The sequence below is a fragment of the Manihot esculenta genome, chromosome 13 (genome assembly GCF_001659605.2).
Source record: "Manihot esculenta cultivar AM560-2 chromosome 13, M.esculenta_v8, whole genome shotgun sequence".
In the NCBI taxonomy this organism is placed as follows: Eukaryota; Viridiplantae; Streptophyta; class Magnoliopsida; order Malpighiales; family Euphorbiaceae; genus Manihot; species Manihot esculenta.
In genome coordinates this window covers 7,831,668-7,859,215 of record NC_035173.2, presented here as the reverse complement: position 1 = coordinate 7,859,215, position 27,548 = coordinate 7,831,668, and the positions used below count along the sequence as shown (strand labels likewise).

The following is a 27,548-nucleotide window of genomic DNA, read 5'->3' as shown; positions in this document are numbered from 1 at the left end:
CCGAAAGTGCCAGACAGAGACGAAAGTCTCTTTTCGGGGGCAACTTCGGCAGCCGAAAGGCCTGCCTCCCCAGCCATGTTCGGCGGCCGAAAGTGCCTTCGGCTGCCGAACCTGGTTTCTGCCAAAGGGCAGAAACTTGGCTCCTTTGTGCATTTTCGCCTCCAAACTCACCAATCATGCATATATCTCAACCAAATCATGCATACAAGTTCCTAAGGGCCTCAAAATATCAAATACCCCAACTACAACACTTCAAACACCCACAATCAACACACATTGACCAAAACATCAATATTAACCCATAACTCAAAATATAACCTAACATGCATTTCTACTCATAGATCTAGCATAAAACTTACTTAAAACATATAAGGAGCTTAAGATCGGCCCTTACCTCTTGAAGATCGAGAGGGAGACGACCTAAACTTGGAGATTCACGAAAATGAGCTCCTGAGTTCCCAAAGCTCCAAAACTTGGTTTAAATGCTCAAAACTTGCAATGTGAGTTTAAAACTTAAGAAAAATGGAAGAGATTTGGAAGAAGAACACAAGAGTTGCAAAGGGAAGGTCGGAAGCTTGCTGTGGCCGAAAATGGGAGAAAGCTCGCCCATTTCGGCTAAGTGCCCCATTTATAGGTGGCTGGCCAGGCCACGTTCGGGGGCCGAATGTGCCTCCGCATCCATGCAATGTTCGGCGGCCGAACTTGACTTTCGGCGGCCGAACCTGAACTTCCCTAACTCATGCTTTCGGGGGCCTAACGTGCCTCCAAAACGCATGCATGTTCGGCGGCCGAACTTGACTTTCGGCGGCCGAACCTGGGTTTTCCTCCAATGCTATTTTCATGCAAAAACTCATTTAGTTTCATACTTTAAAACCATTAAAACATGAAAACATTTTTATAAAACATGATTCTACCCTTCTAGAGGTCTCCGACATCCGAGATTCCACCGGACGGTAGGAATTCCGATACCTGAGTCTAGCCGGGTATTACAATCTACTTGAGTGAAACTTGTTGAGTGAATGTATTATTGTAATGTCTAAATTTTTATTTATTTTATTTTATTTATTAGCGTAAAAACTTTAGTATTTAAATGTAAACTCATTATGAAATTTTTTTAGAATTTTCTAGAATTTTAGTTTTGGGTTTTTAAAATTTTACTATATACAATTTTAACAAATTAGTTTAAGCTATTTAAAGATCCAGTGGTAAGTTTTAAATCATTTTTAAGTTTTAAATATTTTTCCGAACTTATTTATTGTGTTAAGACAAAGCAAAAAGGCTACAAATAAAATTTTGTGTTGGAAAAAATTTTATTAGACCAATCGAATCAAACCAGTCAGATCAAGTCAGTTAAATGATGAATTGGCTTTCATAATTTTAATTAAATTAATTTATTAGTTCTCTCATAAAAAAAGTATAATAATGCACATGCTTTTTTTTTAATTATTACTTTTATTATAGAAACAGAAAAAGGGAGGATCGAGCTTCTCAAGTTCAACATATGCAGCTTAGTGCATTATCTCTATAGTCATATTTTATAAGGATCTACCCATCATATTCGTATATATGAAGTCTCTAATATTTCAAGCGACCTAATTTTTCTTCAATCAAAGATGAAGCTTTCCAAAGGCATTCACAAGTATGATTACCACCACAGAAACAAGGATTGGGACAGTGGCAATTTTTACCCCAAATACAATCTTTATCTTTATAGCATAGTTGAGCAGCAACCTGTAGATAGAAATCATCTGCATATGCATTTTTTTTTCACAATTTAGTAAAATAAAGATTATTATTATTATTAGAGAAAGTAGTAAAATAATATTTAGAACATGGAAGGATGATGAGCATCAGAGCAACCAAGAAAGCAAGCAGCTTCATGACTGAAAAATTAGATGCCATATGATATTTTATGTTGAAAAGGAGAAGTATGTATTAAGCCTCGTAAGAATCATGCTATATATAAGTATTTATTAGTCAAATTATCTGATTTCTAAAATAAGGATATAAATATTGACTCGAAAATATACGTGATATGAATTAATTTTCATATCTAGCATCATATTGGGATGTACATCCTTTTCTTACCTAATATGAATAGTAATACATTATTTAAAAAATTGATATTCATGTGGCATGAATAACCTTCCAATTATATCACAACTAGAATTGGTAATATGTCAGTAATGAATAAGTTTTAGTAGGAATATCTAGGTTTTGTTAAGAATATTTAGAAAAAAAATATATAGAACATTACTTTATGTAGTTACATTGATTATAGCAAACTATTTAGAAAGATCTACATATTTTTGTTTATTTTTATATTTTATTTAATATTTATAACTATGCTTTGTTTATTTCATCAAATGAAAAATAACAATTAGGTAGTTAATGGTATTTCATTAAAGGAACATTTGGTTCTGAGAGCAATAGACATCCTAAGAGCTGAACTTAAATGTTATGGTAAATATGAAAAACAGTAGCTAATAGTTTATATCTAATTTAAGAATGTTTAGTTGTATTTTATATCATCTCTACGATTAAAATTATTTCGGTAACTAATCTGATTTTATTTTATTTTTATTTAGACTATATTACTCTCTTTAAAATTTTATTAATTATAAAAAATTTTCTTTTAAATTAAAATTTTTTATCAAAAAAATTATTTAAAATTATAAAACCTACTAAATGTATATATAATTATTATAAACATGATTAAATTAATCATAATATTCATCTAATAAGATAAATAATATCTATATTTATACAAAACATACATTTCCAAAATTATATTTTAATTATTATATATGCTATATAATAAATTTATAATTTTATATGTATTTCATAAAAATAAATAAATTGATATATACGTTTTTTAAAAAAACAACAATAAATGCATATAGATTATTAAACACCTGGCATAAGCTATTAGTTACGATTTCCATCGACTACAAGCTATCAGCTATTAACAACTATTATTACGTACAATAGCTGAACTAAATGAGTTCGGAGGGATTTAAGTTACTTTTAAGCAATTTAATATTTATTATATATTATTGATTAAATAATTAATGTGAATGTATAAATTTTATTACTAGACATTACTAATGTTATTTTGTTGTTGAAGGCCCATATGCGGCTTTGCAACTTGAAGAGGTGATTAGAACAATATCAATTACTTTTAATCTCTTTTTTTTAAAATATATCGGAGAATCTAATCTAATTAACAATAATTTTTTTTATAAATAAACAAATAGTAGACATTCTAAATAGGCTTGATGGTACATAAAATTTAAGTTTTTTCAAATTTTTTATTTTAATTTACTAGTTTTAATTTTGGCACGATTGATTATATTTCTAAATTTTGAAGATATTTTATCAAATTTTTGTACTTTCCACCTGTCTTTTTTAAAACAAAACTGATCAATTTTTAATTCAATTTTATTTTTTCAATTAAAGCCAAAATAACCAAACCAAATTAATTTTTAAAGCTATGTTGTTTTTATTATGCTTTATACACACAAAAATATTCTAACTCTATTTCTTCACTCATTTTATCTAATTTATGGGCTACTGCCGCAAAATTAATTTATACACACAATATAAATGCTTTATACACATGTCACTGATAGACAAAGGAAAAGAATAAAATAAGGAGAAAAAAAAGTTTACACAACCATTGTAAAATCATATTTTCTGGATCTCAAATGATCAAATATAATTCATATTCAAATTATAATAACTGGACTAGCAGACTTTTAGATTTAACTTTTTTTAATTCTCTTTTTTAGATTTTATCTACGTGAAGGGAGTTTTTTTTTTTTTTTTTTAAAAAAAAAACATAACTTAGTGGGCTGACCAATAATGTCTCACACCTTTATTCAATGTTAATTAGAGTTATCGATATTTAGTTTAAATGAAAAAAATTAATTAAATTAAATTAATTTAAAATTTTAATTTAATTTTTTATTTATTTTAATTTAATTTAATTTTTAATTTTAAAAATTATGATTATTTCAGTTCGATTTAATTTTAATCAGAAAAAAAAACTAAACGGATTAATAATAATAATATATTATTTTTATAATATAAAAAAATTAAATTATAATAAAATTAAAATATTTTAAGTAAATTTTATAATATTAAAAATAAAGTGCAAAAAAAACTATTAAAAAATTTAACAGTTTAAAAAATTATTAAAAACTATTTAAAAAATTATTAAATTGAATTAATTCGATTCTATTCGATTCAATTTATATTTAAAATTAATTCAATTTAATTTTTATAAATATTAAATATTAAATTTTAATTTTTTTAATTTAATTTATTATTAAACTGAGGCGTCGGAATACTGAAGTAATCATTTGAGGATTTGATAATATTGCAAAAAATATTTTTAAATAAATAAAAAGCTATTATAATGGGACTTGACTTGTGAAAAAACCATGCGGTTTGACTTAAATTGGGTTGTCAAGCAATAGCACTAAGGACTATTTTGCAAGTATAATAATAGCAATTATGGAGATAATGAAACATTTATGATACACCAATCATGTCCACTGCTGCACTTATGGCTCTGCTTTAATCCTATAAACCACAACACATTATTTAAAAATTAAATAATTCAAAGATAATATATACAAATAAGCAAACCACTAATTTAAAGTTTCAATTTGTAAGTTCTTGTTGCTTCTCTAATCTCATCTCAAAATTAATGTTCTTGTGTTTGTTGTTCATAGGTTTTTTATATATATAAAAAGATAAAGGGATTGGAGGATTAAACCTGGGACCTCCAAGATTCAATATGCAATTGCCACTGAACCAATCCTATGAGTGCAATGCATGTGCAAAGTTGATGACAAGTTGGAAGCACATCAAGTGGAGCAATTCTCTTATGACTTTCTGTTTAACTATGTATTCAACTATTCATTCTCCAATGGAAACAAAATTTGGTAAATGTAGTGGATTTTCATAACTCAAAAATTCAAAGAGAAGTTTTGTACATGATTAGGGGCAAGTTGGGTTAGGACAGACCCCACAAATATTGGGACAAAAAGAAAAAAAAAAAAAAAAAGAAGGCCCTTAAAAAGGCAACAACAGCCCTTGTGATAAACACTAGCACTAACAACACCACCACCAACCAAGTTGCATATCCAAAAGCTTTCTTCAAAAAGCTTCCTTTGCCTTAAAAAAACTTGCTATATTCAGACGAGGATCATTTTCCCAGTATCCAAACAACACCATACGATGTGGCGTAGCTTGGCAAGACTCAGGCGAAACATGCAGAACATAAGAAAAAGCCCAAGAGTAGCAGACGAAAGCATGTTTGGAGGTATGAATATCAATCATGGAGCTGAGTATCCAATCTTTGTTCGTGATATGGAGAGAGTACCGCAGAGATGGAGCCGTGGGTTCTCTGCCGTGTTTAGGGTTGTTCTTGCACCATTATCGATTATTTCTTGCTTCTCGCCGCCGCATACGAACAGTGGTGGTGATCGGATGTGGGTTTCCGGTGCTGATTTTGCTCAATTGTCTGAGATGAATCATCTTATGGTAAATGATAGTATGCGCTATGCAATCTTGATGTAGCAACAAATATAATTTCAATATGATACAGCTTTTGTTGGTTTTAGGTGAAAGTTTTTTGTTTAAATTACAGAAAATTAATGGCCTTCTACAGATCGCCCGGCGCCCGTGTAAATTGTTTCTTTTCTTTGATTTTCTTTTATTTTCCTTTCTTTCTCTTCCTCTCATGTACATATGTGTATCAATTATGTCCCGAGTATAATATCCATGTATCCGCCAGCAGATGGGGTTTTTCTTTCCCTTCCTTTCTTCTTCTCTTTTTGGTTTTCCAATTCTTCATAAGAGAAATTTGATAATTAAATTCATAATTCTTATCACCTGCAATTTCATTGTAATTTAAGGTTTTTTTAAATAATTATCTCAAATTATTCAATAATTTCTGAATATAAATCTCGTCAACTTTCTATTCCTGACTGATGTAAGACAGGCAGAAATCATATAAGACCAAAATAAAAAGACAAAAACTAGTGGAGAACAATTTATCAGAATGAGGAGAAAGGTCCTATTACGGTAAAGTTACAGATTAAAAGAAAATAAAAATAAAATAATTTATCATTAAACTTTAACTCATTAATATTAAAATTATTTTTAAAATTAAAAAATCTCGAGTTTAAATTAAAATTAATCACATTAAAAAAATTATTATACAACATTCTATTCTTAAAAATATAATATAAAGTAATTTAAATTTTAAACTCATCTTACTTTAACACTTTTATTTTGTTATTATCGTTAAAAAAAATATTGATTCTTATCTTATCTAATAATAATAATAAACATATCACTAAAATAATAATAATTTTATTACAAAATACATTAGGATTCATTACCAAATATGATTTTCTGAATTTTAACTGTTTGGGTTTATAAATGCAAGTAATATTTTTTTTCAAAGGAAAAGCATGATTCTTTGGCAAAACCTTTTTTTCCCCTCAAGATATGGGAATAAATTCCATATGATACAGCTTACTAGCCTCTACTTTACTAGCCAAAAGGTGTACCAAATTATATATTCATTCTATGACAGGAAGTATATGATAAGTGATAAAAAGACATGCATTAATATCCTATAATAAACATTAAAATTAATAGTAAAAAATTTTACAGCAATATTAATTTTACAATTATATCGATTAATATATAATAATTGATAACGTTGAGTCATCTGGGTCCTGAGTTCACACCAGTGAATATTGTCCGCTTTGGCTCAAGGCCGCACGGTTTTGCTTAAAACGCGTCCACTGGGGTTTCAAGGGCAGAAACTTATAAGACCTTCTCCTTTTCAACTTCTTTCCGATGTGGGATACCTATGATCCACCTGTGTAGGGTTCTTTCTCCCCCATACAGGTCTGAGCGTGCTCGCTCAGCGCACCGTACTCATGAGGACCAGGTTATGTTTTTTCCCACAGACGGCGCCAATTGATGATCTGAGATCCAGAGAAATAGGGTTTTTACAATGGGCTCTGTAAAACTTAGAAAAAGCTTAAACCTAGAGGCGAGTATTTCTCCTTTTATAGGTTTCCTTTTGTCTGCTAGTGACGTGCCAACAGAACGAGTATCATTAGACCACATGTTCCTGCTACGCTGATACGGACGTACGAGGGAATCAGATCTCTGTCCCATGCGCAACGGTCTCTGATTCTCTCTGTGCGCGGGTAGGCGGGTCTGCAAGGCGGATGGATGAATCCTCCTTCGGGTTCCGGGCTGGACCGGAGAATAGGAACAAAGCAGGGCCCAAATGGGATCGGTCCGAAGTGTAATGAAGACGAGGCCGGCCTGGTGGAGAAAGCCAGATGAAACCCGATCGTGAGGATGAGCGGACTGGACCCAATTGGCGTGAGTGGCTTGAGAATCTTTAAGTAATGGGCTATTTTCTTGGGTTTGGCCCTAGACTGGGGTGAGGTGAACTTAGAAGTTATCAATAATAATATAAATAATTATTAATAATAAATAATAAAAATTATAGGAATAGTGATATTTGATACATAAGAAGTAATTAAATATTAATTTAATAAAATGGATATTGCAACAACTTGAAAAACAAATATTAATGAGTGTTATTGGTATAATGATGAAGGGAATCTATTTGTAATGCAATGGTTGGAACGTTGAAATGAAAGAATGAGGCTTAGAAAAGAAGAAATGAGATGTGGTTGGGTTGATGTCCATATTTAGTGGGACATTAAAAAAAAATAGAGTCAATTTCTCCATCTTTATTTGTAAAGCTTATCATATTTAGAGCACTAGTGGTGGTGGTGAGTGCCATCCATATATACAATCTAATCTATACTTATTTTTTTTATGATTCTCTTCTTCAATGTATCAATAATCACTATTTAGTCAAAATATTTTTAAAAGTTTTCTTTTCTAAATTAAAAATAAAAAATTATTATTTAATTTTTTTAAAATTTACTAGTTAATTTTTTTAATTTTAAAAAATATATTAAAATATTTATGAAGTATTAAAAATTTAGTAATTAATGTCTCTGATAATTTTAACAATTAAGTGTCCTGAAAAGTTTTAAAAGAAAGACTAATTAGTTTAATTTTTATAAAATTAAGAGATTAATTAATAAATTTTATTTATATTATAGATATTAAATAGTAGAATATTTAATATCTAAAATTAATAAAAGATTAATTAGTAGATTTTTTAATATTTTAGAAACATTTTAATGAATTTTTTTAATTAATGGATTAACTAATAAATTTCATTAAATTTGTGAGAATAAATAATTATTTTTTTAAAAAATATATTATTAATGTATTTTCGGTAGATGAAATGGAATGACAGATATTTTTTTCTTTATCTCGAATTTAAATACTTGGTATCAAGTATTTTTGAAAATTTAATAAGAAGTATTTTATTTTTTAATGAATTTATTTAATATGAATTCGAATTAATATAATTTGTAAATTTGAATATTATATGGTTTAGATAAAAAGTATATTATTAATATGGTTAATTTAATTTTTAATATATTTTAATGTATATTTTATTAAAAATTAAAATAACACGTCTGTTAAATTATTTTTAAAATTAGAAAATTTTAATTTTAAATACTTAACATAGTGATAGATTAGCAATTTGAGGTGAATGAGAAAGATAATTAGTAAAGGTTATTTTAAGTTATTGGGAGTATTATGAAAATTTAAACTATTAATAATTTTATAAAATTATTTATAAATTTTTTAGTTTCAGAAAAATTTAATAAAATATATTTAAAATTGGATAACATCCTTAACAGAAAATCAATAAAAATTAATTACTTTTACAACGTTTCTTTGCAACTCAACTTTGCTTCTTCAAAACCTACAAAAGGAAATTATAATTTCTGGATAATACTTGATGAAATTTCTCAGATCATTTCAATATTAGCCGAGGCTATTTTAGATAGGCTTTGAAGATTGATTAAGACCCAGAAGTCTGGTCTTCTTTCTTTCATATGTCTAATAGAGAAGGCTTTTTGTCTTGCTGTCAACGTGGGCCAGTAGATAATGATACACAAAATTAAAGATATAAACAACGCTATCTCTTAACTCGGGGACAGTAGATTAGCCTTATCTTCCTCTCATTTCGAACCAGGATAGGTTGCATTGTCAAAGGTTTACGGATAACGTTGTGCCTTGTCCTAGAAACATCGTTTAGTAATTATGGTATTCGGTCCTTGGACATCGGTTAGAAAGGACAAAACTTTTACGTGGTCAATATATTGTTTATTATTTCAAAACACTGTAAAAATGTGATAAAAGAAGATAAGTGAGAAATAAAATAATGAAAAATTTTATTAGGTAAGGTATTTTCACGAAACTATATTCAGGATGGTAATTTCCCTATATGGTGTAAAAGGTTGAAAAGAAATTCTATCTCTGCATCAGCTATTAGTTCACCAACATGAAGATGTAGTTTCTTTTATGCAGGCACAAATAGATATGTCATCCCATGACGACATGTTTGATTTAGCCATCAAGTCACAAATATATTATCTTTGGATGAGAAGTAACCTGGATAGCAATTGATAACGATATTATAATAACAGCCATAAAATTATTATCTTAATACTATTAAATCAACATTTTAATGGCAGTTTAAATATGTATAAAAAAATTTATTTTTTATTATATATATAATAATATATTTTAATAAAAGACATATTTTTTATTTAATAAAATTATAATTTTTGCTGTGAAAAAATAATTAAAACATTGACATATACTTAGTTGCGGAGATAAATATAACGATTATCAAACCATTACTATTAACCTATGATTACAATTAAAATATATAAAATAATAATTTATAACTGTTATTTTAGACTTATTTTTATAATAATGAAATGATTATTACGGTTCTAGAACGAAATCTCTATCCGCCTTAAGAAATAGAGTAGTTTTAAGATCTCTAGTACCTATAGCAAGCCTAAGTTAACCATAGTTCATGAATTTAACTGGTAGAATCTTGAGGGTAAACATAAATATACTGAATTTTAGTATAAAATATGAAACTTTTGAAATATAATACCTAATGTTCCCTATGGGACCCATACACATAACTTATATGATAACGTTTAAGCATAAAAATTAGGATTAATTGTAAAAAAAGTCTTATATTTTATAATTTTTTACAATTCTACTCCATAATTCAAAAATAATCAGTTTAAATCTATACTTTCGACTTTTCAAAACTTGTATCTAACCGTTCAAATTTTTGTTAATCCACCAATAAAAATTTCACATTATTACTATGTCACCATCAAATTTTCATCACATCATCACAATATAATATAAAATAATTGCTAAAAAAATCATATATTTTACAATCTTTTATAATTCTATCCGATACTTTAAAAGTAAATAATTTAATCCTGTACTTTTAAAATTTTCATCAATTACACTGAATCATTAAAAAATCCAATAATTTTATGTTATGTCATTAATAAAAATACTATGTAATTATGCCACATACTATAAAATTGGCTAAAAGGTGAAATTTAATGATATAGAACTGATTAGACTTCGGTAAGATTTTTAACCAATAACGTTTGACTAAAACAAAATAATAGAAACGATAGACTAGAAGCCGAAAAATCTTATTAAAATTTTTAAAAAATTGAAAAGTGTCTCAAATAGCAAAGGAAAGACTATTTATAATAGAAAAAATCTTAATATGCAAAATTATAAAAATATCTAAAAAAATAATTAAAATGCAAAATTGACTATTCAAACGGTAGAATTTTCACATCGAATGTTGTGACAGACTTTTGGCTTTTTTCACATTTTGAAAGTCGTGCGTCTCAAATTTCCTTTTTGAAAAGTTATCGTGGGTCTCCATCAAACGTCGGCAGTAAAAGTTAGGGCCGACCCAAATCTGCTGTAAAGGCTAAGACTAATTGCTTTGTAACATTCCCTTCCACGTGTAAAGAACTCGACCTCGAGTTGTCAATATAATACCCGACTAGACTCCGGCATCGGAATTCCTACCGTCCGGTGGAATCTCGGATGTCGGGACGCTCTAGAAGGGTAAGAATATGTTTTTCTAAAATATTTTCACATGTTTTTATGGTTTAATGAACAAAAGAATTGAGTTTTGAAAGAAAAACACGAAGGAAGAAAAATCCAAGTTCGGCCGCCGAACTTGGTGGAGTTTTGGAGTCACCTTTGGCTTCCGAAGGTGGTCTGGCCAGCCACCTATAAGAGGCCCCATGTCCGAAAATGGGCGAGTTTTCTCCCCATTTTCGGGCAAAGGTGAGTTCATGCCCTTCCATGGTTGGTTTTGAGGTTTTCCTTCAATCCTTTCAAGTTCTTAACTAGTTTTAACCTTGTATTGAAGGTTTTTGGAGCTAAGATCAAGATTTGAAGCTTGAAGACCCCGAAGCTCTCTTCCTCCACTTCTCCAAGTTTAGGTCGCCTCCCCTCTCGATCTTCAAGAGGTAAGGGTAGATCTTCAGCTTATTCTATGTTTTAAACAAGTTTTATGAAGGGTTATGGGGTAGGAATGCAAGTTTAAGTTAGTTGTAAAAATGTAGGGTTAGGTTGGTATATTGTTGAAAATATGTAAAATGTATTTATGCTTTGTGTTGTTGGGGTTTAGAATAGTTTGAGACCCCTATATGCTTGTTTGCATGTGTGTGCATGTTGTAGAATAGCTAAATGCATGTTTGGAAAGTTTGGGAGGAAAAATGTGCATGAGGAGGCTGAGTTCTGCCACTTTGGAAGAACTCAAGTTCGGCAGCCGAAGGCACTTTCAGCCGCCGAACCTGCCTGTGGTGGCATGTTTGGCCGCCTAAGCTTGCCCCCGAAAGTTTGAACTTTCGGCTCTGGAGGGCAGTTTCGGCCGCCGAAGGTACCGCCAAACATGCATGAGTTTCGGATCTGGAAGGACCTTCGGTCGCCGAAGGTGCATGACTTTCGGCTCTGAAGGGACTTTCGGCCGCCGAACCTACCGCTGAAAGTGCCCTATTCAGCCTTCCTTTGCATGTTTTTCTATGAATATTTTGTGATGTTTTAGGGGGCTTTTGGGGTAGATGTTTAGAGTTATGTTGAGTTTTTTTGGCACCTCATTCGAGTCCACCTGTGTAGGATTGGACCCGAGAAACCGAGGAGGCTCTCAGTGTTAGTTGCTTCAGAGTTAGATCAGAGTCAGCCAGAGGTGAGTAGAACTGAACTATGTTTTAAAATAATAAAGTTTTGAGCATGTTCATGCATTATGAATGCCATGATATATTTTAGGTTGTTGCATTAGAATCTCACGAATATGATGCATTGCATTCTATGTTGTTGGTGTGGATGGATGATGGATGTTGGATGATGGATGTTGGATGATCCATTAGCCCTCAATATGATATGATGATTAATGAAAGTCCAAGGCTGCCTATGTCCACGCATTCTGGCATTTGTTATGTATGATATGATGATTAATAAAGTCCAGGGCTGCCTATGTCCACGCGTCTTGGCATTGTTTGATGATTAAGAGGAAGTCCTACGGTGCTCCGTCGAGGGCCGGGCACATTGGATGTAGAGGGTTATTGGTGACAAGTCCATCCGTGATGTGAATTGTATGTGTTGTGATGCATTTCATGAAAGCATGAATTATGATAATGTTTTATTGTTCTGCTCACTGGGCTTTTTAGCTCACCCCCTTTCTCTTAACCCCCAGGCTTGCAGGTTCAGGATAGACCGAGTCTTCAAGGTTGAAGTATGTTATGCCTATGTAATAGTGTTAGTAGTGGACATGTATTGTAAAAATAGTTTAAGGATGTTATGTAATGCAAAGTAATGTATTGAGGTTTAGAATTGTGCTTGGCCCTAATGTATGGTTATCCCTTTTGTATATGATCCTTTTAATGAAATGGTTTAATGATGTTTTTATGAGATATGAACCTAGCTTGACATATGTTATGTTGACCCACTAGAACATTTGATGAGGGCTCTAGTAGGGGTTTTATGTATATGGTGTTAGTGCATGCACAGGTCAAGCTTGGTAAAAGGAAAGTTTTAAATTTTTATGAAAATGTATGATCATGTATGGGATGTTATCAGGTACACAGGTTGTATGTTAGGCTTGCTACGGGTCCCGGCGACCTTATGTCGATCTGGATCCTAGCGCCAGTAGCGGTCCGGTTTTCGGGTCGTTACAGATTGGTATTACAGCCCTAGGTTCATATGGTCGGACCTAGAAAGTGTCGGGCTCATAGAGATTATAGAAGGGCAAGCACAATAGGAAAAATCATGTCCACTAGGATAGGATGTAGAGTCCTGTCTTGATGATGATATGAAATGCCATGTGTTCATACATGTGCATTAATGATATGGTATGTATGTGTGGGTTCATGTGTTTCCACATGAACCACTTGATGCTAATGTTTATGTGTATGTTGTGTTGCTTTCAGAATCAGAATGAGAGGTACTCGTCGATCTGCACGATTGACTGGAGTACCACCAGAGAACGAGGGCATGGATGCCCGTCTTTCTGCATTGCCAAGGGCAATGTTATGCAGATCTGGTAGAGAGAGAACAGCAAGGGACCTTAGAAGGTCTTTTGATGCTAGTAGAAGGGGTACAGATCAGGGTGGGAGTTCAGCTGATGTGAGGGAAGATATGGATATTGATCAGAGGAGAGATGGAAGCTTGGGTGTAAGCATGTCTGAGAAAGGTTCAGGGGAGTCACAAGGAGGCGCTCAGGCCTCGGGGTTTGGTTATCCACCCCAATATCCACCCTTTCCTCAGGGCTCAGGATATCCGATGGGGGGTACATCAGATTTCTCTAGCTTTAACCCATACCCTTCCTACATGCCATACCCTCCCTTTTACCCACCATACCCTCAGTACCCTATGTATCCAGCCCCACCCTTCTATCCAAATCCAGCAAACCCTACCTCAGGGAATGTTGCACCTCCTCCTCCACCAGCAGAGCCAGCTACCCAAAATGTCCAAATACCCAAACCTAGCTCATCTGGGGAGGACAAGGTGAAGATGACTTATTACCTTAAGCTGGGTGCTCCCAAATATGAGACTGGTGATGATCCGTTTGAGTACCTCAAAACGGTAAAAATGATAACTGATGAGTTGGGAGCAAGTGATAGTAGGGCCATTCAGATGGCGGGTTTCACGCTGAAATGTAAGAAAGCCAAAGATTGGTTCAAGAACTATGTGGATCCGAGGTTGGATGGTCTATCCTAGGAGGAGTTTGCAAATGAATTTGCAGGATGGGCTTTTCCTGAAAGCTCCAGGGAGTTGAAGATGATTGAGTTCGAGCAATTAAGGCAGACGGAGGAGATGAGTGTAGATGAGTACACTGATAGATTCCTGGAGCTGTTGCCGTTTGCAGGGCAAGCCTATGATACCGACCGGAAGAAGGCTAGGAGGTATATCATGAAACTTCATTGCAGGTATTCCTCTTTGATCCAATCAGCAGAAAGGGAGAGCTTCCATGCCATAGTGGATATGGCTCGGAAAATGGAGGCTAGTGCAATCATTGAAGGGAAGGTTAAACAGTCAATGGCTCAGACTTCAACTTCTAAGGCACCAAGCAGTGTAAAGATGGATAGATCCAAGTCCAAGAAGAGCAAGTTCTGGAACAAGATAAAGTTCAGTCTGGGAATGAGAGGTGGCTCAAGCTCTGGCTCGGACGGTCCTGCTTGTATGAAGTGTGGTAAGCCACACAAAGGAATCTGCCGGGCTGGGATGACTACATGTTTCAGATGTGGGCAAGAGGGGCACATGGCTCGGGAGTGTCCTAGAGCAGCTTTTATGGCACAGTCCCAGCAGACGGGTTCTGGTAGTGTGGCCCAAGCAGTAGCTCCAGCCACGACTCAGGGCGGTGGCAGAGGCAGAGGGAGAGGGGCAGCCTCTTCTTCAGCAGGTTCCCAGGGTGAAGGTCCATCAGCTCCAGCACGGATCTTCACAGTGACACAGCAGGAGGAAAACACGTCCAACACCATGGTGTCAGGTAATCTCATCATTGGTTGTTCTGATGTGTATGCATTAATGGACCCTGGTGCATCTCATTCTTTTGTTGCTCCGAGAGCAGTTGAGAGGTTGGGTTTGATGGTCTCTGGGTTAGAGTGTCCCCTCTGGGTTAGTGGACCCAAGTGTGATCCATCAGTGGCAGAGTCAGTCTGCCGGTTTAGTCCAGTGTTTGTTGAGGATAGATGTCTTCCAGCCGACCTTGTGGTTCTAGATTTGACAGATTTTGACGTCATTCTAGGGATGGATTGGCTATCTACCCATGGTGCTACCTTGGACTGCAGAGACAAGGTAGTCAGGTTCAGAGGTCAGGATGGGTCAGAGGTCGTCTTCAGAGGAGATAGGAAGGGTACGTTTAGAGGTCTGATCTTAGCCCTACAGGCTCGTAGGTTGCTCAGGAGGGGATGTCAGGGGTATTTGGCTCATGTGAGAGAGCTTAGCAGTCAGGTTAGGGAGCCTGCCTCAGTGCCCATTGTCAGAGAATTTCCAGATGTCTTCCCAGACGAGCTTTCAGGACTACCACCTGCTAGGGAGATAGAGTTTGAAATAGAATTGATGCCTGGAACCAGACCAATCTCTATCCCTCCCTACAGGATGGCACCAGCCGAGTTGAAGGAGCTTAAAAAGCAGTTGCAAGAGTTGGTAGATAAGGGTTTCATCCGATCGAGTACCTCACCTTGGGGTGCTCCAGTGCTTTTTGTGAGGAAGAAGGATGGATCCTTGAGACTTTGTATCAACTACAGGCAGTTGAACAAGGTCACTACCAAGAACAAGTATCTGTTGCCCAGGATCGATGATCTATTTGACCAGCTAGCAGGAGCAGGTTATTTCTCCAAGATAGATCTGAGATCTGGGTACCATCAGCTGAGAATAAGAGAAAAGGATGTGTCGAAGACGGCGTTTAGGACCAGATATGGGCACTATGAGTTCCTTGTAATGCCGTTCGGGCTAACCAATGCCCCTGCAGCATTCATAGACCTCATGAACAGAGTTTTCAATCAGTATTTGGATCACTTTGTTATTGTCTTCATTGATGATATCTTGGTGTATTCCAGAAACGCAGAGGAGCATGCCCATCATCTGAGGATTGTCTTATAGACCCTGAGGGAACATGGCTTGTATGCCAAGTTCTCCAAGTATGAGTTCTGGTTGAGGAGCATCTCATTCTTAGGGCATATTGTGTCGGAACAGGGAATAGAAGTGGACCCCAAGAAGGTAGAAGCTGTAGCAAACTGGCCTAGACCCACTACAGTAACAGAGATAAAAAGCTTTCTAGGTTTGGCGGGTTACTACAGGAGGTTCGTTCAGAACTTCTCTAGAATTGCCGCTCCTATGACCAGATTGACCAAGAAGAACTAGAGGTTCGTGTGGTCGAATCAGTGTGAAGAGAGTTTTGAAGAGCTGAAGAAAAGGTTAACGTCAGCACCGGTGTTAGCTCTGCCGACGAGTGATGAAGACTTCACAGCGTTCTGTGATGCGTCCCGTGTGGGACTAGGTTGTGTGTTGATGCAGAACGATAGGGTAATTGCTTATGCTTCTAGGCAGTTGAAGAAGCATGAGTTGAATTATCCTACACATGACCTAGAGATGGCAGCAGTGATCTTTGCACTTAAGATGTGGAGGCATTACCTATATGGTGTTAAATGTGAGATCTTCATAGATCATAAAAGCCTGCAATACATCTTGAGTTAGAGAGAGTTGAATCTGAGGCAGAGAAGGTGGGTAGAACTGCTTAGTGACTATGATTGCAAAATCCAGTACCATCCGGGTAAGGCAAATATTGTGGCAGATGCCCTAAGCCGAAAATCACTTGGCAGTTTGTCCCATATTACAGTAGAGAGGAGACCGGTGGTGAGAGAGTTCTACAAGCTTATTAATGAAGGGTTGCAGCTGGAGTTGTCTGGTACAGGTGCTTTGATAGCTTAGATGAAGGTGACACTCGTGTTTCTGGAACAAGTGGCCCAGAAATAGCATGAGGACCCAGAGTTGATAAAAATAGCAAGAACAGTTCAGGCAGGCAAGAATGAAGAATTCAGATTTGACAGCAAAGGGATCCTCCGCTATAGGAACAGGTTGTGTGTGCCAGACGACATGAGTTTGAAGGGAGACATTATGAGGGAAGCTTATAATGTCAGGTACAGTGTTCACCCTGGAACCACTAAAATGTACCAAGATCTAAAAAGAGTCTATTGGTGGCCAGTTATGAAAAGAGAGATGGCACAGTTCGTGTTCGCCTGTGAGGTATGTCAGAGGGTGAAGCTGGAACATCAGAAGCCGGCTGGAATACTTAACCCACTGCAGATTCCAGAGTGGAAATGGGAGAATATAGCTATGGACTTCGTGGTGGGGTTACCGACAGCGTCCAACAGACTAGACTCCACATGGGTGATTGTGGATAGACTCACCAAATCTGCTCACTTCATCCCTGTCAGAAGCAACTATTCTGTGGATAAATTGGCACAAGTGTATGTGGAAGAGGTAGTAAGGCTGCATGGGGCTCCAGTATCAATTGTGTCAGATAGGGGACCCTAGTTCACCTTCAGGTTTTGGCGGAGTCTGCAAAATGCGATGGGTACTAGGCTAGACTTCAGCACTGCTTTCCATCCTCAGACGGACGAACAGTCAGAGAGGACCATCCAGACAATAGAGGATATGCTCAGAATGTGTGTGCTAGATTTTGGCGGTTCTTAGAGGCAGCATCTACCCTTAGTGGAGTTTGCCTACAATAACAGCTATCATGCTAGCATAAGGATGGCTCCATATGAAGCTTTGTATGGAAGGAAGTGCAGGTCACCTGTATGCTGGGAAGAAGTGGGAGAGAGGGCCTTAGCAGAGCCTGAGTTAGTAGAAATCACCAGCAGGGTGGTGCCCATAATTAGAGAGAGAATCAGAACTGCTATGAGTCGGCAGAAAAGCTATGCAGATGTCCGTAGGAGGCATTAGAGTTCCAGGAGGGAGATATGGTGTTGCTCAAGGTGTCTCCTATGAAAGGGGTGGTTCGTTTTGGGAAGAAAGGTAAGCTAGCTCCACGGTACATCAGACCCTTTGAGATCTTGCAAAATATTGGGAATGTATCGTACAAGTTAGACTTGCCTGCATCTATGGAAAGAATCCATCTGTTTTTCCATGTTTTCATATTACGAAAGTTCGTGTCAGATCCGGGCAAGGTTCTTAGTGAGCCTGATGTAGAGATCCTAGGAGATCTCACCTATGTTGAGCAGCCAGTGCAGATCCTTGACACGCAGATCAGAAGGTTGAGAAACAAGGAAAAATCCCGATGGTGAAAGTCCTTTGGAATCACCACAACATAGAAGAATGTACCTGGGAGACACGGGAGTCCATGCTCCAGCAATACCCTTATCTCTTTTGAGGTTAGTGCTCTGTTTTGTGCTTCCTTGATGTTATGTATGTTATGCCTTGCTTATGTTTGTTTGTTTGTTGAACATTCGGGGACGAATGTTCTTAAGGGGGGAAGAATGTAATACCCGGCTAGACTTCGGCATCAGAATTCCTATCGTCCGGCTGAATCTCGGATGTCGGGACGCTCTAGAAGGGTAAGAATATGTTTTTCTAAAATATTTTCACATGTTTTTATGATTTAATGAACAAAAGAATTGAGTTTTGAAAGAAAAACACCAAGGAAGAAAAATGCAGGTTCGGCCGCCGAACCTCATGTTCGACCACTGAACCTCATGTTCGGCCGCCGAACTTGGTGGAGTTTTGGAGTCACCTTTGGCTTCTGAAGGTGGTCTGGTCAGCCACCTATAAGAGGCCACATGTCCGAAAATGGGCGAGTTTTCTCCCCATTTTCGGGCAAAGGTGAGTTCATGCCCTTCCATGGTTGGTTTTGAGGTTTCCTTCAATCCCTTCAAGTTTTTAACTAGTTTTAACCTTGTATTGAAGGTTTTTGGAGCTAAGATCAAGATTTGAAGCTTGGAGACCCCAGAGCTCTCTTCCTCCACTTCTCCAAGTTTAGGTCGCCTCCCCTCTCGATCTTCAAGAGGTAAGGGTAGATCTTCAGCTTATTCTATGTTTTAAACAAGTTTTATGAAGGGTTATAGGGTAGGAATGCAAGTTTAAGTTAGTTGTAAAAATGTAGGGTTAGGTTGGTATAATGTTGAAAATATGTAAAATGTGTTTATGCTTTGTGTTGTTGGGGTTTAGGATAGTTTGAGACCCCTATATGCTTGTTTGCATGTGTGTGCATGTTGTAGAATAGCTAAATGCATGTTTGGAAAGTTTGGGAGGAAAAATGTGCATGAGGAGGCTGAGTTCTGCCACTTTGGAAGAACTCAGGTTCGGCAGCCGAAGGCACTTTCAGCCGCCGAACCTGCCTGTGGTGGCATGTTTGGCCGCCTAAGCTTGCCCCCGAAAGTTTGAACTTTCGGCTCTGGAGGGCAGTTTCGGCCGCTGAAGGTGCCGCCGAACATGCATGAGTTTCAGATCTGGAAGGACCTTCGGCCGCCGAAGGTGCCGCTGAAGGTGCATGACTTTCGGCTCTGGAGGGACTTTTGGCCGCCGAACCTGCCGCCGAAAGTGCCATATTCAGCCTTCCTTTGCATGTTTTTCTATGAATGTTTTGTGATGTTTTAGGGGGCTTTTGGGGTAGATGTTTATAGTTATGTTGAGTTTGTTTGACACCTCATTCGAGTCCACCTATGTAGGATTGGACCCAAGAAACCGATGAGGCCCTCAGTATTAGTTGCTTCAGAGTTAGATCAGAGTCAGCCAGAGGTGAGTAGAACTGAACTATGTTTTAAAATAATAAAGTTTTGAGCATGTTTATGCATCATGAATGCCATGATATATTTTAGGTTGTTGCATTAGAATCTCATGAATATGATGCATTGCATTCTATGTTGTTGATGTGGATGGATGTTGGATGATCCATTAGCCCTAATATGATATGATGATTAATGAAAGTCCAAGGCTGCCCATGTCCACGCGTCCTGGCATTTGTTATGTATGATATGATGATTAATGAAGTCCAGGGCTGCCCATGTCCACGCGTCTTGGCATTGTGTGATGATTAAGAGGAAGTCCTGCGGAGCTCCGTCGAGGGCCGGGCACATTGGATGTAGAGGGTTATTGGTGACAAGTCCATCCGTGATGTGAATTGTATGTGTTGTGATGCGCTGGGATTTTTCTGTACACAACTGCAAAGGGTGATATCTTTGTGGAACTGTAGACAATACTGTTGTAAGCAAATTCTACTTGGACAAGAGTAACATCCCAAGCAGTTTTCTTATTACTGCAGATGCAGCGTAGAAGATTGCCAAGAGTGCGGTTCACCACTTCAGTTTGACCATCAGTTTGGGGATGGGCAACACTGCTGTATCGAAGGTCAGTTCCAAAACATTCCATAAAAATCACCCAAAAGTGAGCTAGAAACTTCACATCTCTGTCAGAAGTAATGGTTTTAGGAATGCCATGTAAGCGAACAACCTCCTAAAAAAACAGTTTTACAACATGAGAAGTATCATTAGTTTTCTTACAAAGAATGAAATGCGCCATTTTGGAGAACCTGTCAATAACAATAAAAATGGAATCAGATCCACATTGAGTATGTGGAAGACTAAAAACAAAATCCATAGACAAGTCCTCCCAAGGATATTCTGGAATAGGCAGAGGAGTGTATAAGTTATATTCTACGAATGACCCTTTTGAGTTTGACAAATTGGGCACTTCTGGACCATCCAGCATGTATCTCTTTTCAATTGTGGCCAGTAAAAACGCTCCTCTAACTCAACAATAGTCTTATCATGCCCCAAATAACCACTCAAACCTCCTCCATTAACCTTTCGAATTAGTTTTTTTCGTAGAGAAGATCGAGGAATACATAACCTATTCTCATTAAAAAGAAAGTCATCATGTATCAAGAATCCATCAGCAGATTGGTGAGCCTAGACTTTAGCCTATATATTAGTAAAATCATCATTTGTAGTATACAAATCCTTCAGAAATTCAAAAACCACAACCTCCTTATTAACTGTAATCAACAAAACAGCCATCTTACTCAAAGCGTCTGCCACCTTATTATTATGGCCAGCCTTATGTTTTATGACATAATGAAAGGTTCCAAAATAGGCTGTCCATCGAGCATGCATCTTATTCATATGTTTTTGAGTTTTAAAGTGAATCAAAGATTGATGATCTGTATGAATAATAAACTCTCGCCCCATCAGATATTGCTCCCAAGTTTTAAAAGTCCGGAATACTGCATATAACCCCTGCTCATAAGTACACCACTTCTTCCTAACTTCATTCAATTTCTCACTAAAAAAGGTAATATGCCTTTTAGACTGTGACAACACTCCGCCAATCTCAACTCTATAAGCATCACATTCAACCTCAAACAGTTTATCAAAATCGGGTAGATTAAGAATAGGGGCAGAAGTAAACTTATTTTTAATCTCTTCAAAGCTCTTGTTGGCAATGTCAGTCAAAATAAATTTCTACACTCTCTCTTTCTTCAAACAATATGTGATAGGGGCAACGATGTTGCTGAAATTTCTGATAAACCGTCGATAGAAAGTAACAAGGCCATGAAAGCTGCGAACTTTAGAAATAGTTTTGAGAATGAGCCAATTCCGTATTGCTCTACCTTCTTCTCATCAACATATATTCCTTCTGCAATAACAACAAATTCTAGGAACAGAACGCACTCTGTCATATAGATGCACTTTTTTAGATTAATAATCAGCTCACTTTCTTTCAAGGCTGTCATGACTTGACGAATGTGCTGTAAATGTTATTCTTTACTGCAATTAAAAATCAAGATATCATCAAAATAAATAACCACAAATTTACATAAGAAAGGACGCAAACCTGGTTCATAAGTTGCATGGATGTGCTAGGTGCATTCGTCAAACCAAAGGGTATAACCAACCACTCGTACAAGCCTTCCTTAGTCTTGAAGGCTGTCTTCCATTTATCTCCCTCCTTAATCTGAACTTGGTGATAGCCGCTTTTAAGGACGATTTTAGAAAAGACTTTAGATCCTAATAGCTGATCCAACATGTCATCCAGCTGCGGAATAGGAAATCGATATTGAACTATAATTTTGTTGATGGCCCTGCTATTCATGCACATCCTCCAAGTTCCATCTTTCTTTGGAACTAATAAGACAATGATTCCACAGGGGCTAATGCTCTCCCAAATACACCCCTTCTTCAATAATTCTTCTAACTTGTTTTTCTTGGAGGATTTCACTCTCAAGTATTATTGATAAAGAGAAGGAAGCTGGCATAATTGTGGGAATGAAAATGGCTCGAACTTCCTTAGTCATTACCAGTATTTTATTTGCGGATGACACTCTTCTCCTTGGAAAGGCTACCAAATTTGAAGCTCAAGCAATTCTCTCTGCTATTTTAAATTATTCAAGAGCTATGGGGCAAAGGGTTAATTTCAACAAATTCAGCATCAGATTTAGCAACTACATTGCTCCCTCTCTTAAAAAGGCAACTCTAGACATCTTTTCTATGCAAGAGATGAATCCTACTGGAAACAAGCTCTACTATCTCAAGCTGAAGGGAAGTCATAATAAAATCCGTTCTCTCCTCAGTCAAAACTGGCAATTATTCTGTCAACTCTGGTTACAGATTACTAGTGCAGGAAATTTTTGCACAAGAAAATTTCTCTCCTCAGTCTTCCTGCAATATCTCTGAAAGGATGGAAAATGCTTTGGAATTTGCCTATACAATAGAAAATTAAAGTTCTTTCTATGGAGCGCTATCAAAAATATTCTTCCCACTAGAGAAAATGTGCGGAAGAAATGAATTCCAACCAGCTCTATATGCCAAATCTGTGAGACTGAACCTGAAACCACAGAACATTTGCTATTCATGTGTAATCTTGGTTGATTACAGACCAAATACTACAGGGTTTCATTCATCTGTCTCTTATTTCTAGCACGTGCTGACAATCATGGAAAACAAGAAATAAGGTAGTCTTTGAAAGAATCTCTCCAAATTCTATTTTAAATGTGTCACTTGGCATAAGTGCATGAATTTAAGTATGCCACTTATCAATATTTCTATATTCTGTTTTAGACCCAGCTTTATATATATATATATATATATATATAGATATTGGTCCCTTTGCCATTCGTTTGCAACAATTCATTCGTAAGTAAATTCATTCGTAAGTAAAAATTTTAAATAAGCCCTACCTTTTACAATATCACACTTAAATATCTTTTTTTCAAGCTTAATTTAACGGAAAATAATAAAATACTAAAATTGCAATTCTCATAATTCACAAACATTGATATTATAATAAATCAGGTAACCAACAGAACATATTGGTAAGCAGGTGTTTAGTGGGAAACAACAAAAAGGTTTATCTATTCCAAAAGCTCGTGTGATTTCTGAAGCACTTTTGGGTTCTGATCATAAAGAGACAACTGATCCTACTGCCGGAAATGCATAATCCTGGAAAGAATTTTCTCTCCAAATTTGAAGCAAAATGGGTTCAACATAGGGATTTCTCTTCTGTGATGTCAGCAGCTTGGAATCACTCATGTAATGAACCATATACTGAAATTCTAGACTTGAAACAGCAGCTTGAGGAGCTGTGTAACAATACTTGTGAGGAGAACAACGAAGTGCATGGTAAGCTAAACTTGAATCGAATCCAGGAGCTGAACAGTCGTCAGGAAATGCATTTGAAGTAGTGGATGCTGGGTAGAGAATGAACCAGCGATAAAAAATGAGATAGACTCTTATTTTCAAAAATGAGATCAATATTTTCAAAAAAGACTGGAAAGCTCTGTCTATTATTTCTATCATATGCTGCCAGTTATGGAAAACCATAAATAAGGTTGTTACTGCAGAACGCATATGTATTAGTTTTCAGGAGTTGGAGGCTCCTTTTGGAAAGGGAAAGAAGTTTTAGGACCATACCCAGATGTCATGGTGCCCACCTCAAGAAAGCACAATAAAGCTCAATTGTGATACAAATTGGATTGAGAGTTTAAACAAAGCAACTATTGCTGTTATTGCTCAAAAGCACAGGGATTATATTATTGATGGACTTGCAAAGCTTGTTCAGGTAGCAGGTGAGGCTGCAGACAATATATTGGTGCCCTTTCCATTGAAATAGAATCTGATTCCAGCACGCTCACTAAAGCAATTACAGACTCAAAATCTGTGACTTTATGGGAAATCAATGCAACAGTTGCAGCAATTCATAGACTTACACATGAATTTCAAAAGGTCTCAATTCATTGTAGCAGAATACACAGCAAAAGCCTTATTAAAAGGCACCTTATTATTAATCTCCATTTAATAGAGTAGCAGACAATTTAATCAAAAGCCTCATTATTTAAAAAACAAGTGCAAATCAATAGAAATAAAGGTTAAAAAATTGAAATGTAATATTAATCTCATATACAAAATGCTACTGTATTATAAAATACTCCAAAAAAAAAGAAAAAAAAAAGAAAGAAAGGAGCCTAAAGTGATAAATAGGTCATACGTAACATCTGTTTGTTGTGCTCTAAGCACTATATCCATTAACCCCATTTGTTCCATTGGCGGGTTTATCAAAACTCGTAGTTTTCTTTCTTTTGATAACTATGATCCATGTAAAAATTTCTAGAATAGTTGCGAGGGCGCCCAAGAATATGATAATTCCAGTATAAATCCTCTTCCATTTCTTTTCAGGATCCAAAATATCAAAACCTTCGTAGATGTTGACGATGCTCAAAGCAATGGTTGCATATCCAATAGAATGGTGGTATATGTTCCAATACAATCTGTACTTGTGATCTGGCTTTGGCCTCAACAACAAGGCAAATACCTACACAGCATTTCAATTTTTTCATTAAACTTCAAGGTAAAAAACAGTTGGAATTTAGCTAAGAAATAATAAAGACTAATTTATGTAATTTTTAACATGCTGGGGACCTTCCCAGGAAGGCTGCTTCTTTGAAAAGAATGCAGCCGATAACTAATGAAGGTACAACAGCACTGAATTGGACATGAAGATTGACTTTTGAGGCAAAACAAGAAATTTAGATGGCTCTTCGATGAAAAAGAAAGAAAGGGTGGGATGAATTGCTGAGAAAATTTTCCAAATGGAAGGAAAAAAAGAATATTGAATTACCTGAAGGGTTGCAAAGCAGAAAAGGGTTATCCCGATATTCCTGTGCTTGGAGTACTTGACTCCAGGAGAATCGCTGCCGAGTTTAAGACCAGTTCCCCATCCGGCAACTCCAATGATATAGGCAGAGGATTGGCAAGCAACGTGTAGGTAAAACCAAGCTGGGTTTGCAACTTTGAACACCTTCAAATACCTAGCAATCATGATTCCCACAGGCATCAAAACTCCCCAGCTCAGTGCATTCAATACCCCATGAACCTGAAAAATTCAATAAAAGAATCACCGTTAAAATCCATTCTTCAGTTGTTTATTGCTTGACTATCTATTTATAGTGAAATTGTGTGAATCACTTACATTCTTCTTGCTGCTTGTTCTGGCTGTTCCGGCAACTGTTGCTCCAGTCTCAAAGTTTATAGTCCCTACTGAAGCTTTGTTAGCTGAATCCATGGAATGGGGATTGAAAGAAGTTCCACTCACGGTACCTTCCTGCCACACTTGATTGTTGGATAACAAGCTACTCGTAAGGTGCAGAGTAGCAAATATTATCATATCGCCGTTTGAATACTCTGCTTTGATGTTGGAGACCTGAAAATCCAAGTCGCCCTGTTGCATCGACGGGGACAAGCTGTCTATTTTGGTCGTATAAGCAACAGGGACACCACTGGAGTTATGAAAAGCCAGAAGAGCCTGTGACCCAACCATCTGTTGGCCGCTTGGATTAAGAGACCACACATACCAATTGCCGGTGGAAGCTCCAGTTTTGCGATACGCAATATCAGCTGTGAGATTTGATGGATGGTAATTCCAGTAGATGAAAGAACTCAAAACAGGAAGATCACTGCAAGTGCTGAATACTTGATTGCTAGAGAACGTATGGCCTCCGCAAGTTTGAGCCAAAGATGATGGAACCCACAAGGAGATTAGCAGAACACAAGAGAAAAAAGCAGCTCTCAGATATTTATCCATGGCTACTGATCTGAATTCCAATGATCGGTTGCAGAGACGCCTGAAGGGATTGATTCTGCCTTGAGGGAACGAGTTTCAGAATCTGCGCGTCCTGAAATTGTCCCCCTGATGAGGTGAGGCTTCAGATTGGTGAATCCAGAAAACTTTGAGGGGGAAGTATTTATACAGGAGTCTCCGAGGAGCAGTGGGACTGTGGTTTCTTGTCCAATTCCGACTGGGATTAGGAGAAGGAAATTGTTTAAAAAGTAAACAGAAAAATTCAGTAATTATGTAATTGAAAGCTGTTTGGAGATACTTTCCCTGTGAAAGTATCCTGAAGGTGGACGACGTCGTAGACCATATTATTTTATTTTGGAATTTCTAAAAAAATATAAATTTAATTAAATTTTGATTCTTTTGTCAATTTTAAATTTAATTTTAATTTTAATTTCCCTTTTTCCATTTTAGTCAAACTTTTATATAAAAAGATTAAAAATATTCGAACGCTTTTGCAGTTCCTTTTATGTCTATTTTGATCGCAGTTGGGAATCGTTTAGCAAATTCGTAGGGTCTAGTGCTGTAGTGTGGAAATCAAGGGAAGGACTTCTTCAAGGATAATAACCGATTAGAGTTTTCTTCAATTACTTTAATTGCTTTTATTTCAATTATTAATTTTTATTGTTAAAATGATATATTTTGTCAAAATAAGAAATTTATATTGATCTTGAACTAAATATTTTATTTGGCCTTTTGTTCGATAAGTGTAAAAAAAATTTCTAAATTCTAATATGAAAAGAATTATTTACCATATCAAACAGTAAATTTAAAGTTTATGAAAGCGGTAAAGTTTATGGTACTTATAAAATATAATAAATTTTTTTTAAAAAATAAAAAATATATACCACATTTATAAAATATAGTATGTGAAAAAAAATTAAATTAAAAAAGTATATGTATATATATATATATATAATATTAAATGCGATGGTTTTAGATTTTAGTATTTATTTGGAACAGCGCAATTCTTGATTTAAACTTTTTTAAGGCCAAATCAATTTAAATTTTTTTTTTAATAATAAATAATTTAGTTTTTCAAATTTTATTTAATTAATAAAATATTTATTTGCTTAAATTTACTTTTACTCATGAAAAATTAAGTAAACTCTGAATCCTTAATTCCATTTTTTTAATTTTTAATATATATCAAAAAATTTTACAGCAATTTTATATTAAATATTTTCTCTACTATATAAATCTTTAAATCTTTAAATCTTTAAACTCTACATTTTCTAATTTCTAATTTATATCAAGATACTTATAATAATTTTTTATTAAATATTTTATTTACTGTATAGATCCAAACCTTTAATCTTTAATTTTATTATTTTTCAATTTATATCAAAATATTTTATTGCAGTTTTATATTAAATATTTTTCTGACTCTATTA

The 27,548-nt window shown here is 35.6% G+C and overlaps 2 protein-coding genes across 2 annotated transcripts; one reads left to right on the top strand and one right to left on the bottom strand.

Moving 5' to 3' along the window:
- The first annotated feature begins 5,104 nt into the window (after positions 1 to 5,104).
- Positions 5,105 to 5,825, top strand: LOC110607968. The gene has a single exon (XM_021747149.2). The coding sequence runs from the start codon at positions 5,248 to 5,250 to the stop codon at positions 5,587 to 5,589; it is 342 nt and encodes a 113-aa protein (XP_021602841.1). The 5' UTR covers positions 5,105 to 5,247; the 3' UTR covers positions 5,590 to 5,825.
- Positions 5,826 to 24,478: 18,653 nt separating this feature from the next.
- Positions 24,479 to 26,370, bottom strand: LOC110607967 (cytochrome b561 and DOMON domain-containing protein At5g47530). The gene is made up of 3 exons (XM_021747148.2): positions 25,510 to 26,370; positions 25,159 to 25,413; positions 24,479 to 24,852 (listed from the first exon to the last, which is right to left on the bottom strand). Exons 1-3 carry the CDS (start codon positions 26,119 to 26,121, stop codon positions 24,550 to 24,552), a joined length of 1,170 nt encoding a protein of 389 aa, XP_021602840.2. The 5' UTR covers positions 26,122 to 26,370; the 3' UTR covers positions 24,479 to 24,549.
- Between the last annotated feature and the right edge of the window lie 1,178 nt (positions 26,371 to 27,548).

Bases quoted from the DNA above. Each gene is read 5' to 3' on its own strand.
- LOC110607968 (XM_021747149.2), top strand. From the start codon at position 5,248: ATGTGGCGTAGCTTGGCAAGACTCAGGCGAAACATGCAGAACATAAGA.
- LOC110607967 (XM_021747148.2), bottom strand. From the start codon at position 26,121: ATGGATAAATATCTGAGAGCTGCTTTTTTCTCTTGTGTTCTGCTAATC. The intron at 25,414-25,509 runs GTAAGTGATTCA...TGAATTTTTCAG, and splicing joins GAACAAGCAGCAAGAAGAAT to GTTCATGGGGTATTGAATGC. The intron at 24,853-25,158 runs GTAATTCAATAT...AATGCTGTGTAG, and splicing joins TCTGCTTTGCAACCCTTCAG to GTATTTGCCTTGTTGTTGAG.